Genomic DNA, 15,641 nt, shown 5'->3' with positions numbered 1-15,641 from the left:
CAACACCTGTAGTATTAAAAAAAAAACAACACTGTGGGAAATCGTTTAATTCTTCTAAATTCCTTCACATGCAGGCAAGATTAAATCTGAATTCCTCTTGGATTTTTTCCCCCCAGTTTTACAGGTTGGCTTCTGAAACAATTCTAAATGTCAAGAGTCTTTAAAGGTGACAAACAACACAACTGTACAACTGGCAGTGGTATGAAATAAACAGTACCACGTATATCATACATCTGGACAAAGTTAGCATTTCTGAAGCAAAGAGGTAAAAATTACATTTTAACGTTACCACACAGATCTCTATCTCTTCTGTATCTATTACTGATATGTCTTCATTTATTTATTGTCAAAAAAAAACAGACAAGAAAGATGAATAAGAAATGATTGCTGAATTCCAAAAGGAGACAAACATGTTAACTAAAATACAAAACAAAGGAAATGGATGTACATAAACACTATCCCAAGAGTTTTGCTTCTAGATACATATCCTTGAGATACACATACTCTAAGGGGGGAAAAATACACATGTATAAGAGTATTCACTGCAGCATTATGTGAAGCAAAATTGAAAACAAATACCTATCAATAAGGATCTTATTAAGTAAGTGACAAGACACTTGTCCAAGAGGATACTGTTATTGCCAATGCTAAGAATGAGATAGCTGTATACCTGCAATATTAAGATCAAACACAAATTTTTTGTTCACTGACATATAGTTGATACACAGTATGATGTTGGTTCCAGGTGTACAACAGAGTGATATAACAACAGCTCACCAAGATAAGCAAGCATAATTACCATCCTTAAACATACAAAGATATTACGATATTAACTCTGTTCCCATGTCATCCTGTGACTAATTATTGTATAATTGGACTTATTTTATAATTGCTATTTTGTACCCTTTATCTCCTTCACCTATTTCATCTATCCTCCTCCCTCCTCCTCTAAGGCAATCACCAGTTTGTTCTCCTAACATAAAAATTGTAAATGCAGAAGAATGAGTACAGTAAGGTACAATTTCAGAGAATGGCAGAGAATATGTAAGTATGGTAATGTTTGTAAATGTACCCTTCCACCAGGCATATTCCATACATTAAAAAAAAAACAACATAACAATGGCTACCCTAGGGAAAGGAACTACAGGGGTTAAGATGAAGAAGAGAAACTATTTGTTTAATTATTGTTAGACTTAGTGAATCTGTGCCTTATGCAGGCATTGCTTATTCTATTCAAGAAATAAATGCATTTTCTGAAAAAGAATTTTAAATGCACTGGGAAGAGGAAAGATTAAAGGCACAGAAAACAGGTTAAATGTTAACAATCGCCTAGGAGAACAGTAAAAGCCATACTGACAAACAAGAATGGAGAGGGATCACTAAAACATGGCAGAGATAAAATCAGACTCAAGAACTTTCTACTAGGGAACAGACAAGAGTTAACCCTGCATCTGTAACCAAGTAACTAAAGGACAACTAGAGAAAAAACACAATTGTGCTAATTACTCAAGTGGGCACCACAAAAACCCCTGCAACTCTACATTTCACCAACAACATCATTTTCCAGCTCTCGTATGACCATGTTCTATCTTTTTCCTTCTTAAATATCTAACCCCTGACCTCCTCACCCATCTCAGCCTGTTGCTTATTACAAAAGGAAATCAGAGGAATATGACAAGAATTACCTTATCTTTCTACCAACAAATGTGCACCTGCAAAGCTCTACCCTCTGCCCTTCCCATTAAAACATGATTATCCCCACTCCTATCTGTGGCCAACCCCTATGCTTATGTCCTGTGTTTCATTTTGCTTGCCTTCTTAAAAACTTTCCTCTATTATACCTTTCTCCTGAATCAATTTCTCACTTATGTTACTAATGTTACTGGGACAATCCCAGAAAAACCCTCCTTTGACCTCAAGGTCCACCTCCAGCTACCATCTCCTTTTTCAAAGTTCCTCTTCTTAACAGAAGAAAACCTTTAAAATGTGCCTGTAATTACTATCTCCACTTCCTTTCCCTTAATCTCCTTTTTGATCATTCTATTCAGGCTTTCCTCCCTCACACTCCACTGAAACTACCCATCACCAAGAACCAGAACTCCCATTCTCTACCATCTTATATACCCTCTACCATATCTCAAGGGTAAGAACTTTCTTAAGAAGCTGGCTCCAGGATATCACTCTCTCCTGTTAGTGCTTTCTGTCTCTTCTACTTCTTGCCCTCTTCATATTGAAAATGTCCTAAGCTTCAGCGTCTCAGATGAATCTTGGTTATTTTAAGTTTCAGATATTCAATTTCTATTTAGTTCTTTTACAAATTGGTGTGTCATTTTTGTTATACTCTTCAACTCTGATAAAATGTTTCAACCTTCAAGCTTTTATCTCCTAGACCATAGTAAACAATTTTTTTAGTCTATGTTTCATAATTCTAGTATCCAGAGTTCCCATAAATCTTCTTTCTGTTGTCCTCTTTGTTGTTCGGTTTTTGTTTCTTCTGTTTCTCACACATGTTCTCTCATCTCTTCATATATGCCTGGTTACCTTTGATTCTATGCTAAACAGGGCTTTTGAAAAATCTAGAAAAACAATTTGAGGCTCAGAATATTAACTAGCTTCCAATCTCATCGCCATCTATACTCCCTCCCTACTAAGTGACCAATTTTTTTAAAAGCAGCTGCACTTCAAGATCACTTGAGGACTTTAAAAATACATCTTCGCTAGGACTCATGCAGAGCAAATTTAATTATTAGAATTTAATTATTAGAATTTGGGAGGAAGGTGAACACAAGTTGTTGGCATCTTTTTTATCTTCCCTGTGAGATTCTACTGTGTAGCCAAATGTTGAAAAGCTATGACTCAAATGATTTCATCTAGTCACAGCTGTCTACATTAATGATTCCCAAAATTTTCTCTCTAAATATCCCAATCTGAGCTCCAGATTCTGAAAGCCACCTGTCTGCTCGAACCATCCACTTGAATATCTACAGGCATTTTAAAATTAACAACGCCAAAACAGGAGTCTTAATTCTCCCTTCACTCCAACTTTCCCCAGACTTTATTATTAGCCTAACCAAGCTCATTGTCCTCTTTTGCCTCTGTTACTGCATTACATAGTACTTACTTTTGCCATTTCAACCCCCACCCTCCAGGCCCACCTGCTACAGGGATCTGCCAGAGGGATCTTTTTTTAAACCTAAGAAAATGACATTATTTCCCTACTCAAAACCCTCCAATGTCTTCCTATTTTAAAAAATAATCCAAATTCCTTACCATGCCTACATTATCTGGCCCCTGTCAACTTCCAGTCTCATCTTCTAACAACTCATTTGCTGATCTCCAGCCACCTTAGCTCATTCCCCCTTCATGGATACTCTTTTCCTCGAGATCTCAATGATAGGTTCCTTTCTCAATGGTCAGATTTGTACTTTAATTTGCTTATATGGAGGTCTTTCCTAATCACCCTATCTAAAGTAACAACCATCCTCCACTGGTTTTTCCATATTGCCTATTATTCCACAAAAATATTTTCGTTATTAACACTAATTTTCTAAAATTAATTTAGATAATTAACACTAATCATCTAAATGTTTGCTCATTTGTCTTTATCCACTACAACACAAAATTCTTAAGAGTGAGGACTTTGCCTCTTTCACTGTTACAAAGAACCTAAAAATCATTATTACCTGAAATACTGTAGGAGGCCCTCAAACATTTGTTGACTGAATGAATGATGACTGACTCCTCTAATCGAGGTTGCTGGCAGGATGATGGTACTATTCATTGGAGAATTTATGAAAAGTGTCACATATCAAGCATCCTCACATAATAAAGCTGGACACAAAAACTGTCCCTAATAACCACTAAAATGAACAAGTAGTTTTTAGACTGGCTTTTAATAAAGTTATTCTCTTAAAATAATACAACACTATAGAACAATATATCAAAGAAAGCAAATTAATAAAAACCATACATTAGACAATTTCCACTCAATTGTGTTTATCCAGAATTCTAACTTGCATTATTACTGGCTATATTATGGAATAAATTTGGTTAATCACTAATTTAATATACCACTTCAGAAAATAAAAAGGTACTTAAAAAAAAAACACTGAGCAGCTACATGTTGAAGATAAATCTAATGAGTTGAATTAGTTTACCTCTAAGATTCCATGGTTTATATCACATAATACTGTTTATTATACTTACCAATTTTAGAGATTTGAAAAGGTAAAGCAAAAAATGAAAAAGGGAAACAAAAAAACTAAATAGATATTTGAGGCTGCTGTATCACTGTGAAGTAATTGATCATAAATCTGTGAGCACTTTTCCACAGAATACTAAGAAAATAACGTGACCAAAATACACATAAAAAATTATTTTATTTTAAAAGGCACATAACGTATCCTAGATATTTTTCTAGTCATCAGGTTTATAATTTCAAATTCCCAGTTTCTTGCACAAACTGTTGAATTGCATTAGGTGACTTGTAAATCAATACAACTTAAACTCCAAAACTATGCTTCAAAGTTTCTGAATTACTCTGCTAAACAAAAAGGTCTATTAAGAATTTATATGTGCTAAAACTCACCATGACCAAACTTAATGACTAACAAGTGGTGAAAATATATGTGGTATATGACAGAAGATTAACATCCTTAATACATAAAGATGCCTTTAAAATTTTTTATTTTTTTAAAGATGTACTACAAATTATTAGTGGGGGGAAAACAAGCAAAAAATATGAAAGTCAACTGACCAAACACAAATAGCCAATAAACACACAAAACTGCCCACAAGTTTACTAGTAATAAATAAACACATTAGATACTATTTATGTCCCCCACCAAAACTCTGCCCTTTTGATAAACTGAGATATCTCAGTATGGATGAAGTATGCAAACCCTATATTCTGATACAATGCTGGTTAAAGAGCATTTTGCAATATATGTCAAACCCTTAAATGACAACATTCTTTAACTGAGAAATTCCTCTTTTTGTACTTCTGCATAAGGAAATAATTGGAAATTTGAGAAAAGATTTCTATGCAACAGGAAAAAATGAGTAATAACCTAAACACCTAACAATAGAAGATTACTTAAGTAATGCAACAGCCATACAAAAATACTTAGTAATGAAACCAAATAACCACGTTGTAGTTTTCTACAGACATGAGAAAATGCACACAATGTATTGTTTGAAAAAATGTTTTAAGATGTTGCGTATGTAACCCTCCCTAACTTTATAAAGACATTTACAGTATATAATATGCACAGAAAAAGCACTAGAATATTATATAGCAGAATACCAGAAGACAATTTACCAACTTTATTGGCTATGGAATTACTAGTATTTTTTTTCCTGCTTCCTTTTCAGGGCTGTCGTGAATTTCTGTATCTACTACTACTCTTTTTCTTTGCTACATTGCTTCTTCCTTCCCCATTTTCTTTTGGATTGATAATTTTCTACCTCCTACCCAGTTTAGAAGTTAAAAATTGCATTTTTATACTCTATTTATATTTAAACCCAAATTATAAATTTCTGTAAAAAGGGCAACTATTCTTGGGATTATTCTTCTAAAAATGACAAGAACCTTTTACCCACAGATAAACCACTACAGTCCCAGCACCCCTATTTCTTTGTTTACATGCTTAGCATTCCACTTTTTTTAAAACACTAACTACCAAGAATAATGATATACATGCATTAAAACACAATTGATAAAAAATGAGATCATAATGATACTCCAAAAGAAAAGAGAATCTCTGATGGCAGCTAACGTGGCACCAACTCATTCTGAAAATAAAAGGAACGAATAGTTTATCCTGCATTTCTTGTAATAACTGTGCTTTTGGGTAACCAAATAGCAAATGAGGGAGAGGTTCTTTATGGTAGAATCATAGCCATAAAAACAAAAAGATTAAGAAAATTAGAAAAATCACCATTTTACAAACCTTAGTAAGGAATTCAAATGACAATGAAAACCTGTTAAAACCATTACTTGAAAAGCTAAAACTTGGAGGCATTATCAACCAATAAAACACAGTCCTTATTTGAATCCTAATTCAAATCAATTCTAGAAAGAAATTTTTAATCAACTGGGAAGATATTAAGTCATATTAAAGGATTACTATAAATTTAAGGTATTGTAAATAATGTACTGTGCTTATGCTTTTAAAAATCCTTACTCATTAGAGCAGTTCTCAAACTTTTTGGTATCACGATCTCTTTAACTCTTAAAAATCAATGAGGATTTCAAGGAGCTTTAGTTCATATTAGTTACACCTATGTACGAAAGAATGGGATAAGGGTGAACGGCTGACTATGAAGTAGAACATGGGAATGAGGAGTGGTGAGATGATACTCTATCTTGATTATGGTGATTACACATTTGTGTGCAATTGTCAATGTGCAGAATTGTGAACTTTACTGCATTTAATTATATCTTTATAAAAAAAATTTGTTTCCATAATTTGAGGATCTCAAAGGGCCTTTGTTTACATAAGTATTATCAATATTTGCCATATTAAGAATAAAAAGTGGGAAAATTTTAAAGGTATATTTATTGATTTTAAAATAACTCATTAAATATGAACATAAGTAATATTTTTATTTAAAAAAATTTTAAGTGAGAATAATTTGACATTTTTGCAAATCTTTTTAGTATCTGGCTTATTAGAAAACAGCTTGATCTCCACACCTGTTTGTGTTCAACCTGTTGTCACATCACATAGCCTCTGGAAAACTCCGCTGTACACTACTTATGAAGTCAAAGTGAAACAGGCAAATAAAATCTTAGTGTTATTACAAGAATAGCTTTGACCTCATGGTCCCCCATGAAAAGGGTCTCAGGGTATACACATTGAGAATCATTCCATTAGTATTCTGGGGTAAAATCATACCATGATTGGGATTTACTTTATTCCAGCAAGAATAAAATGTTAAGTAATGGAAATAGAGGAAACAGGAGCTGTTAAAGCTAGGAAGTGGTACTATTATGTATGGCTCATTACATTTCTCTGCTTTTGTGTATTTTTGAAATTTTCTCTATTTTTTAAAGTTGTAATAGTTTACTAGTAAAATTTATTTTTTATCCATTTCTGTGATCACTAGTATTTCCTCTTTAACTCAGTCCTTGAATATTTTAAATGTCTTCATTATATGCTATTTTTTGAGTAAGAGTTTAATTGCATATAGAATTCTTGGCTACTGGTTGTTTTCTCTCAGTACTATGAGGATATTACTGTATGATCTTTCAGCATCTATGTGGCTGATGAGAAGTTTGTAGGTCTGTAATTTGTTAGTAATATGACTTTTCTGTCTGTTAAAATTTGTATTATCTCTTTCTCCATAATTTTACTGTATGTCAAGAGTGGACTTAATTTTTATTTATGTTAATATTTGAAGTAAAATTTTCATCTGTAGACTGTACTTCTTTAACACAAGAACATTCTCACCTACTATCTCATCAAATATTACTTCTCCTGCCATTCACTCTATTCTCTTTTTCTGGAAGTCCTATGTTGATGGCTCTCAATTTATCTCTCAAGTCTCTCAACTGATCATTCATTATTTCTATGTTATAAATTCTGGGTAAATTCCTTAGTATAATACTATTCATTCTTTCTTTTGCTATGTTCAGCCGAAGAGCTGTCCTTGTTCTAACTCACTCCAAATTTTTCTATTTCATCTAATCTAAGACAATGTTGACAGGACACACCACCAATCAAAAAGAAAAAGCACCATTAAACATTAACATGTCATGGATTTTAAAGATAGACCCTGATTTCAGAAATATTAAAATCTTAAAAGTAATGTGTCTTTGAATCAATGAAAAATGTTTCTCATTTCTAGAGTTTATTTTTTACCTTTTTTGTTTCACAATTTTTCTAAAGATGCTATAGCTTCCTTTATTTCAGACAATTATAGTGATTTTAGAAATTTAACATATTGTCCTATTGTCTTTTCTTTAATTTGACATGAATTCATTTCCAAAGTGTTTATTTTATTGGCTATCTTTCATAGATTTTGCCTCCACCATTTTGCTTTTCAGACTTGAGCAGTTTTTCTCTACATATTATTCCTCCACACCTGCTATTTTTTCACATGCCTCCACCAAGTCTCTCTGGCCCCAGTGCAGACCTAGGTCTTATATAGTCTTTAGAGGTAATACTGAAGATATCACAGATCTAAATACTGAACTAACAATTCAGTGATCCAGGTTGGTTCAGATGCTGATCACAAGACTGTGTTGACATCCTCCTATTTGTGTCCCCATCTCTATAAGTGTACTGCCTTATTTAACCCATACCTTAAAGTAACAACAGTTTTTTTTCATCTCCCCTTTAACAAAAAGGGGACTACTCCAACCCCCATTTTAAGCAGTGAATCTGACTCTTGGCTCTTCCTCATGCGGGTGCTTTTATCTTTATTAATAGATAATTAAGTAGGATATAATTCCTGACCTAAATAATTAGCAGGTATGTTCAACCAATTTTTAAAAAGTAACTAAAAATTAAGCAGGATTAAAAAGCTGTACAGTATAATTATGACAATACTGAAAAATGTATATGACACCAAGTTTTATTCCTGAGATGAGATTAGACTTTCATTTTCCACATTAAAATTTCCATGTTTTGTTTGCCACATCAAACTTGTATTACTTTTGTAAGCAAACTTTAATAAAATTCAGAAAACACATATTTACATTAAGACTGAAAATGAGTAAACCAAAAAAAATATTTTTGGGAAGTCAGAATACAAATTATTTTTCTCAAGCTTTAAAATAAAAATTTTAGAAATTCCAAAATATTCAGTGAAAGACTATGGCCTGCATATGCTGTTACCCAAATAAAGAGTTCAGAATGAAAACAAAGCTGAGTACACTGTGTAATACCTAACTAAAATGTCCTCAGGTTGTGTTAATAATGAACTGTTGTGCAGTCTATATAAAACAATAGCTAGGTTGATCTATTTGTGCAACAAGATCTAACAATTATTTTAAATCCATATGGACCATAGTCACATATTTTTCTCCATTCTTTCCACTATACTCTGCTGTTCAAGCAACAGGTTTAGCCTTTAGCAGTATAATTAGACAGTTCTGACATGTGATTTCTTGAGTAAAACCAATAAAAATTATTTAAAAATTTTTAGAAGACATTTCCTCCACTTACCAGGGGGAAAAAATACATAAGGCTAGTACTTTCCCTCCAAAAATGGAAAAAAACTAAAGCAAAACAGCCCCCCAAAAGGTACATTATTGATGTAAATTAAATGGTAGAACACCAAGTCAGCACAGTATATTGGAGATTAAAAAAAAGGCTAGTTATGAAGACGTGGAGACAGTTTCCTTCCCCCAAATGTCAGAATAGTAACAGGATTATTCTGAGAAAGAATTATATGAGATAATATACCTAAAAATATCTAAATAGCACCTGGCACAACGGAAGTCCATAAGTGATCTCTCCCTTTTGCCCTTCAATACTTATTAAATAATTAACTGTAAAATTTTAAAAATCCAACTTTTTGTAGTGTTTCCACTCTCTCACTACTAGTTTTAAAAGCGCAGTTACCAATTAATCCACCACTATGTAGTTTTCCATGGATAATGGAGAATTTTAAGCATTAGGTTTTCTGCTTTAAAGTAATGACTTGTATAAACCTTTCTACCTCAAACATCTGACTGCATTTTAAACATACACAGTCTTTAAATCTGTATTTAGGTAAAACAAAATCTGGCAAAGGACTATAAATCTTCAGAAACTGAGTAAGTATTAGCTTAAGTTTTGGGGAAATTCCCTCAGTAGAAAAGACACTGGGAAAGTAAGTAAATTCTAACTGCCTCCTCATCCAGTTTCAGATACATTAGATAGCAATGGTAGACAAAGTGAAACTTCAAAAACACAAGTCCTCTAAAACAGCATGCATCTCTCTGCGAGGAAGAACAGAACAGAAATATACCAGTGAGTGGGGCTGCAGCTTGGGGCCTGATGAGCTCTATGCTCCAAGGAAGACAGGGGTTTGTGGTTTCCAAGGAGTTAAAAGGCACTAAACATACCCTTCAGTAGAAGGGGTCCAGAGTCAGAATCACTGCTTAAAACAGGATGGAGTAGAGGTTATTTTTGTTAAATGAGAGAGTGAAAAAAAAAAAAAAAAAAGCAAAGAAAGAAAAATCGAAGAAATTCCAGAGCCCTGGTAAAGAACTGCTTTCTTATTTGTTTTGGAAAATCATCACATTATTTCCATACTTACCAAACATAAAAATGAAAACCAATGAAGTCAAAGTTTTAAGCATTTCATCTGGGCATTCTATGCCCTAACACAGATAAAAATGTTTTTGTCTAATTTTCTCAGGCGAGACACATCCTGTAATAATTATCTTCCTTCTCGTCATTAAGACAGTACACCAAGGGACAGTTTTCCTATTACCAAATATCCCCCAAATTAAAATTTCCCATGTTTATTGCTAAATATGCTACTATATACTATGCATTTTTATTCTCTCTTTAACTTCTAATTTTCTTCAAATTCTTTGTCTATTCCTTTAAAAGGGGCACAATTCAAATTTAATGGTCCTTTTGAGTGCTTGTTTCCTTGCCACCATTCAATAAACTAAGCTACCACTTCAAAAATCCCGTTTTCTATTTACTTCATACAATATTGCTATTTTGGAAATAAATTTTATTGTATTTTGGAGATAAATTACTGCCCTGAAGCACTTAGTCCTTATACCAATCTAATTTCATAACCAACATAAATCCACAAAAATCACAAATAAATTCTCTACAGAGATGTTTTTCTAGAATGTATAGATCTCCATAATCTTAACTTTGTACAAGCTTTAAAAGCCTCTAAAAACTATCTTCTAAATATCCAGAAGTCTGTCATTCTATGAGTATTGTCAACTTTTTGGTCTCAGAACTCCTCCTGAACTCTTAAATATTGCTGAGGTCCCCAAAAGGTTTTGTTCACTATTTCGATATTACCATAAAAGAGAAATTTTACATTTTTTAGTTCAAGATTAATAAACCTGTTTTATGTTAGCACAAATCAACACTTTATGAAAACTTTTTCCAAAAATATATAAAAGTTTAATGTAAAGAGAGTCCTTATTTTATATTTTTGCAAATCTCTTTATAAATACCTAGGTTAAAAGATGACAACTAGTCCCATATTTGCTTCTACATTCTATCTGTTACATGTGGGTTTGGGCTGGAGCATATCAAGAATATCTAGCCTCACAAAGATACACGGCTAGAAAAGGAGGAGTAATTTAATGCCTTTCAGCCATTTGTGGGTTTTTTTTGATAGTATACCAAAGCTGACAAGTGGCAGTTTCTTAAAGGTCAGTTGAAATGTACGATCTAAAACTATATTGGTAAACCTTCCATATGCTTGTTATTGGTCTACAGAGAACTCTGAATGGATCTTTTACCATGATTTTTGAAACATGAGATGGTTACTTGAAAACTACTGGGTCACTGACTTACCATACAGATCTTCTAAATGTTAGAACATTTCATTATAATAGTATCCACAAGAATCCTATTTACTCATATCAGTATCCATCTAATCAGGAAATATTTAATTATTAAAAAGCTACCAAGTTCATAGTAGATCTGAGTGTTTTAAAATTCTAATTTTTACAGGAGAGCCCAAATTTTATTACTGATAGCAAATATTTTTGTTTTTTACCTTTAAGCAACAAGATCACTCAATTCATTTTTGAAAGAAAATATGTGTCACTTAAATATGAGTCTCTCAATAACCAGTTTGTCAGTCATTCTTTTAAAAACAGTGATGAAAACAGCTTGTAATTCAGCTTGCAACTCATACAACTGCACAATTTTTAAAAATTTCTTTTCAAAGACAATCATCTTACGGTATGCAGCATAAGTGCTTTATTAAAGCATACTTCCCATTTTGTCACAGAATATTACAAGGACATACAGCAGGAACTGCAAATCAGAAATACAAGATACCACTTCACACACATTAGGATGGCTATAATAAAAAAGAAGGACAATGGTAAGAGTTAATGGAGATGCAGAGAATTTAGAACCAACCCTCAAACATCGCTGGTGAGAATGTAAAATAGTGCACTTTGGAAAAACGTTTCCCAGTTCTTCAAAATGTTAAACATACAGTTACATACAACCCAACCACTCAAAATACATCCACACACAAAGCTGTACACAAATATTCATAGTAGCATCATTCATAATAGCCAAAAAGGGGAAAAGCTGTCCATCAACAGATAAACAAAATATGGTACATCCATACATGAAATATTATTCAACCACAAAAAAGGAATGGAATACAGATACAAGCTAATACCAAGTTAAAACTAATAATCTTGAAGATATTATGGTAAATGAAAGAAGTCAGATACAAAGGACATGTATGGTATGGTTCCAACTGATAGGAAATAATAAGCAAATACAGAATAGGCAAATCCAAAGAGCCAGAAAGTAGTTTAGTGGTTGCCAGGGGATCAGGAGAGGGGAGGGGAGGAGATGAGGAATGATTTTAATGGGCATGAGATGTTATGGGAGGGGTGCAGGGTTATGAAAATACTCTAAATTCAGATAGTGGTGATATTTGCACAAGTCTGTGAATATATTAGAAACCACTGTGTTGTATACTTTAAGAGGTGAATTTTATGGTTCATAAATTATTATTTCAATAAAGCTATTATTTTTAAAAGGATATACAGCACTCAAGGGTCAAGAGTTAGTAAAAATTACTTTTGCCTGGTTTATCAAGATCAGTCTTCAGTGAAACTGCCATTTTTCTTTAACTACCAGCACAAGACCATGAAGCATACAACTACTAGTACAGTGTAGTGACACTGCTTTACCTTGTACTAAAATACAAGCCATTTTAGCCACCATCAGTGAAAAAGGCAAGTAACTTTAGTATTAGAAAGGTAGTTTGACATCAAGGACTTCTAGATGGTGTCAGGGATCCCCCTGGGGTCCACAGACCACTCTTTGAGAACTGCCGCTCTAAACCCCAGCTTCAGAAGGCTCAAATGCAATGAAAGGCTTTCCAAGTACAGATATGAGGCTTCAGGACAATTCCTATTTTCTAAGTAGATAACATAAACTTCTCAAAAGAAAAAAGGAATCTTTATGGTGATGGGAATTACTTGAATAAATTAAATTCAAGTTTCCCAATTCAAGAGTTTGGAACCACTGACTCAGTAGTGGGTTGTGACAATAATACAATCTCCATAAGAAGCCAAACACTTTAAGTAGAAATGTAAAAGTAAGGATTCAGTGCACAAGAAAACATTTTATAAAATGTCATCTAAATAAAAATGATACTATCTCTTAAAACTTTACTATTTAATTATTGCACAACATTCAAAGAGCGCACTTCTGAAATTCCTACCCATATTGTCAGTACTAATGTATCTATCTAGCAGAGCTAAGTTTAATGCCCACTACATACTTGTAAGAATAAACTATCGCACAGAATCAAAGAATTTTAAGTCTGGAAGTTACCCTAGATGCAGTTACCTAGTCAAACAATCCCATTTTACATGATGAAAGAACTGAACTTAGGGAAGAAAAAGGAACTTGACCAAAACCACATAGCTAGTGGGTGAACAACATAAGACTCCCAGGTACCATGCTTTCACTATGCCAATCGGATTCCCCAACAAAATATAAGGCATGCAACATTTCATTTACACCACACCTAGGACAACCAAGACACCTTACCTGAGAAATAAAAATTTTTATGTTTGACAATACCAACCAGATGTGAAAACAAATGCAAGGTAAAACTACAAAATGTAAGCTACAAAAATATAAGCAAAAAAAAATTAGAAGTAAGCAAAAATTACAAATGTTTGCCTAATAGAGAAATGAATCCTTGACTTCAAAAACTACAAACTTTCAATGAAGGACAATTTGGAAGACATTTTGATGTCTACTTTTTACACAGACACAGGGAAATTTACCATCACCTTTAAAGATAGCCACATGCCATTAAAAACCTAAAGCAAAAAACTTCCCCACATATTAACAAATCACTGAACTTAATCTATCTACAGTATGGCATGACTTAAGACTCACCTGCAGGACTGTCGGCATTCTCTCCTGGGTGTAGCTGTATACCAGTAGAATCTATAGAGTTTACTGTAACTGTCTGTAGATTTGGCAATTGACCAGTGCTTAGACTAACTGGAGCTGAAGTCAAGGCTCCACCTGTTGCAACTTGACCAAGTGTGAGGGTCTGAACAGGCGTCAGAGTTATCTGTTGGGCAGCAGTATTCTGTATTTGCAAATTCTGCAAGTTCTGGACCCCTTGTACTTGAAATGTTTGCCAAGTTATCTGTCCAGAAGGGGTCACTGTCTGTGCCTGAATTAAAAAGGTTCCAGGATTCAGCTGCAACTGAAGATTTTGCAAAGCCTGTTGTGATATATTTTGACCACTGGCTTGCACACCATGGATTGTCTGTGGTGTAATACCTTGCACAATTTGGGCTTGACTGGTTGGCTGCTGAGACTCTTGAAGTTGTAGATGTTGTACGACAGGCTGCGCTGTAGAAACCTGAATATTTTGAGCCTGTGTCTCTTCAGAAACAGGCGACTGGATAAAATTTCCCTGAAGATCTGAAGAATGGACTTGCCCACTAGAAGTAGTCAAGCTATTTGTGTTTTGTTGTAATATACCTGTACTATCTATAGTAACAGGCAACTGTGATGAAGAGGATGTTGGCACAAATAAATCTGTATCAGTATTAGTTTCATTAATATCAGGAGACACCCGCTCACCAGTTCTTTCTGAATTGTCTGAACTATCCATAGCTTGTCCTGTGTTTATCAAATGTCCATCGGCATTAATGCCTGCAGTCATTGTCTGAGAACTGCCTGAGAGTCCCAAAGAATCTAGATCGACACTATTGATTGGTACAAAGGTAATATTTCCTGGCAGACCAAGAGGCACATTAGCAACTACTTGGGCTTGGCCAGGAAAAGATGAACCACCAATTGCAACTCCCTGAACCTGGACTTGACCAGTCTGTGGTATGAGATTCTGGATATTAGCAGGAGGTGTTCCAGAGGCAAGCAAGGTTTGATTAGAGGCAGGAATGATCTGAATTTGACCACTTTCTTGATTTATACCCCCATTATCTGAAGAGCCTGTGAAACCAATCTGAACCTGCTGAGCATCTGTTGACTGAATCTGCGGTATTACTTGATATTGAACACTGGACACTGTACCATTTGATGAATCTGATCCTGGTGCAACTGAAAATATTTGTTGATTCTGCAAATTCTGAAGGGGAAGAACATACTGCCCACTCGAAGTAGCAGCACTTGGAATCTGTACTAGATTACCAGCTTCATCTTTTATAGTTGTAGGTGTGGCTGATAAAACCTCCCATCGGTTTGGAGCTCCTCCTAACTGTGCAGAAGCCAAATCACCTGTCTGGATGAAGAAAACAAAAAACATTGTGATATGTATTTGTGGTATATTTAAACCAATCCTCAAAAAACTCTAAAAACTGATACAAATCCTACTACCTGAAAATAAAAGTCTCTTAATAACACAACAGAGTTCAAATACAGAGGTATTACTGAAGAAACCATAATAATAATAATTATCATTTCCAATTTTATTAGTTA

The 15,641-nt window shown here is 33.9% G+C and overlaps 1 protein-coding gene across 1 annotated transcript in view; it reads right to left on the bottom strand.

Moving 5' to 3' along the window:
- SP3 (Sp3 transcription factor) overlaps window positions 1-15,641 on the bottom strand; it is a 63,567-nt gene that overhangs the window by 38,958 nt on the left and 8,968 nt on the right. Inside the window, exon 4 of the mRNA XM_036876933.2 lies at window positions 14,085-15,444. Within this exon, the coding sequence (XP_036732828.2) occupies window positions 14,085-15,444 (1,360 nt within the window). The remainder of the gene's footprint in view (window positions 1-14,084; window positions 15,445-15,641) is intronic.

Source organism: Manis pentadactyla, chromosome 6 (assembly GCF_030020395.1).
Source record: "Manis pentadactyla isolate mManPen7 chromosome 6, mManPen7.hap1, whole genome shotgun sequence".
Taxonomy (NCBI): Eukaryota; Metazoa; Chordata; class Mammalia; order Pholidota; family Manidae; genus Manis; species Manis pentadactyla.
Note: the sequence above shows the minus strand (reverse complement) of the source record. Positions and strands in the feature narration are given on the sequence as shown.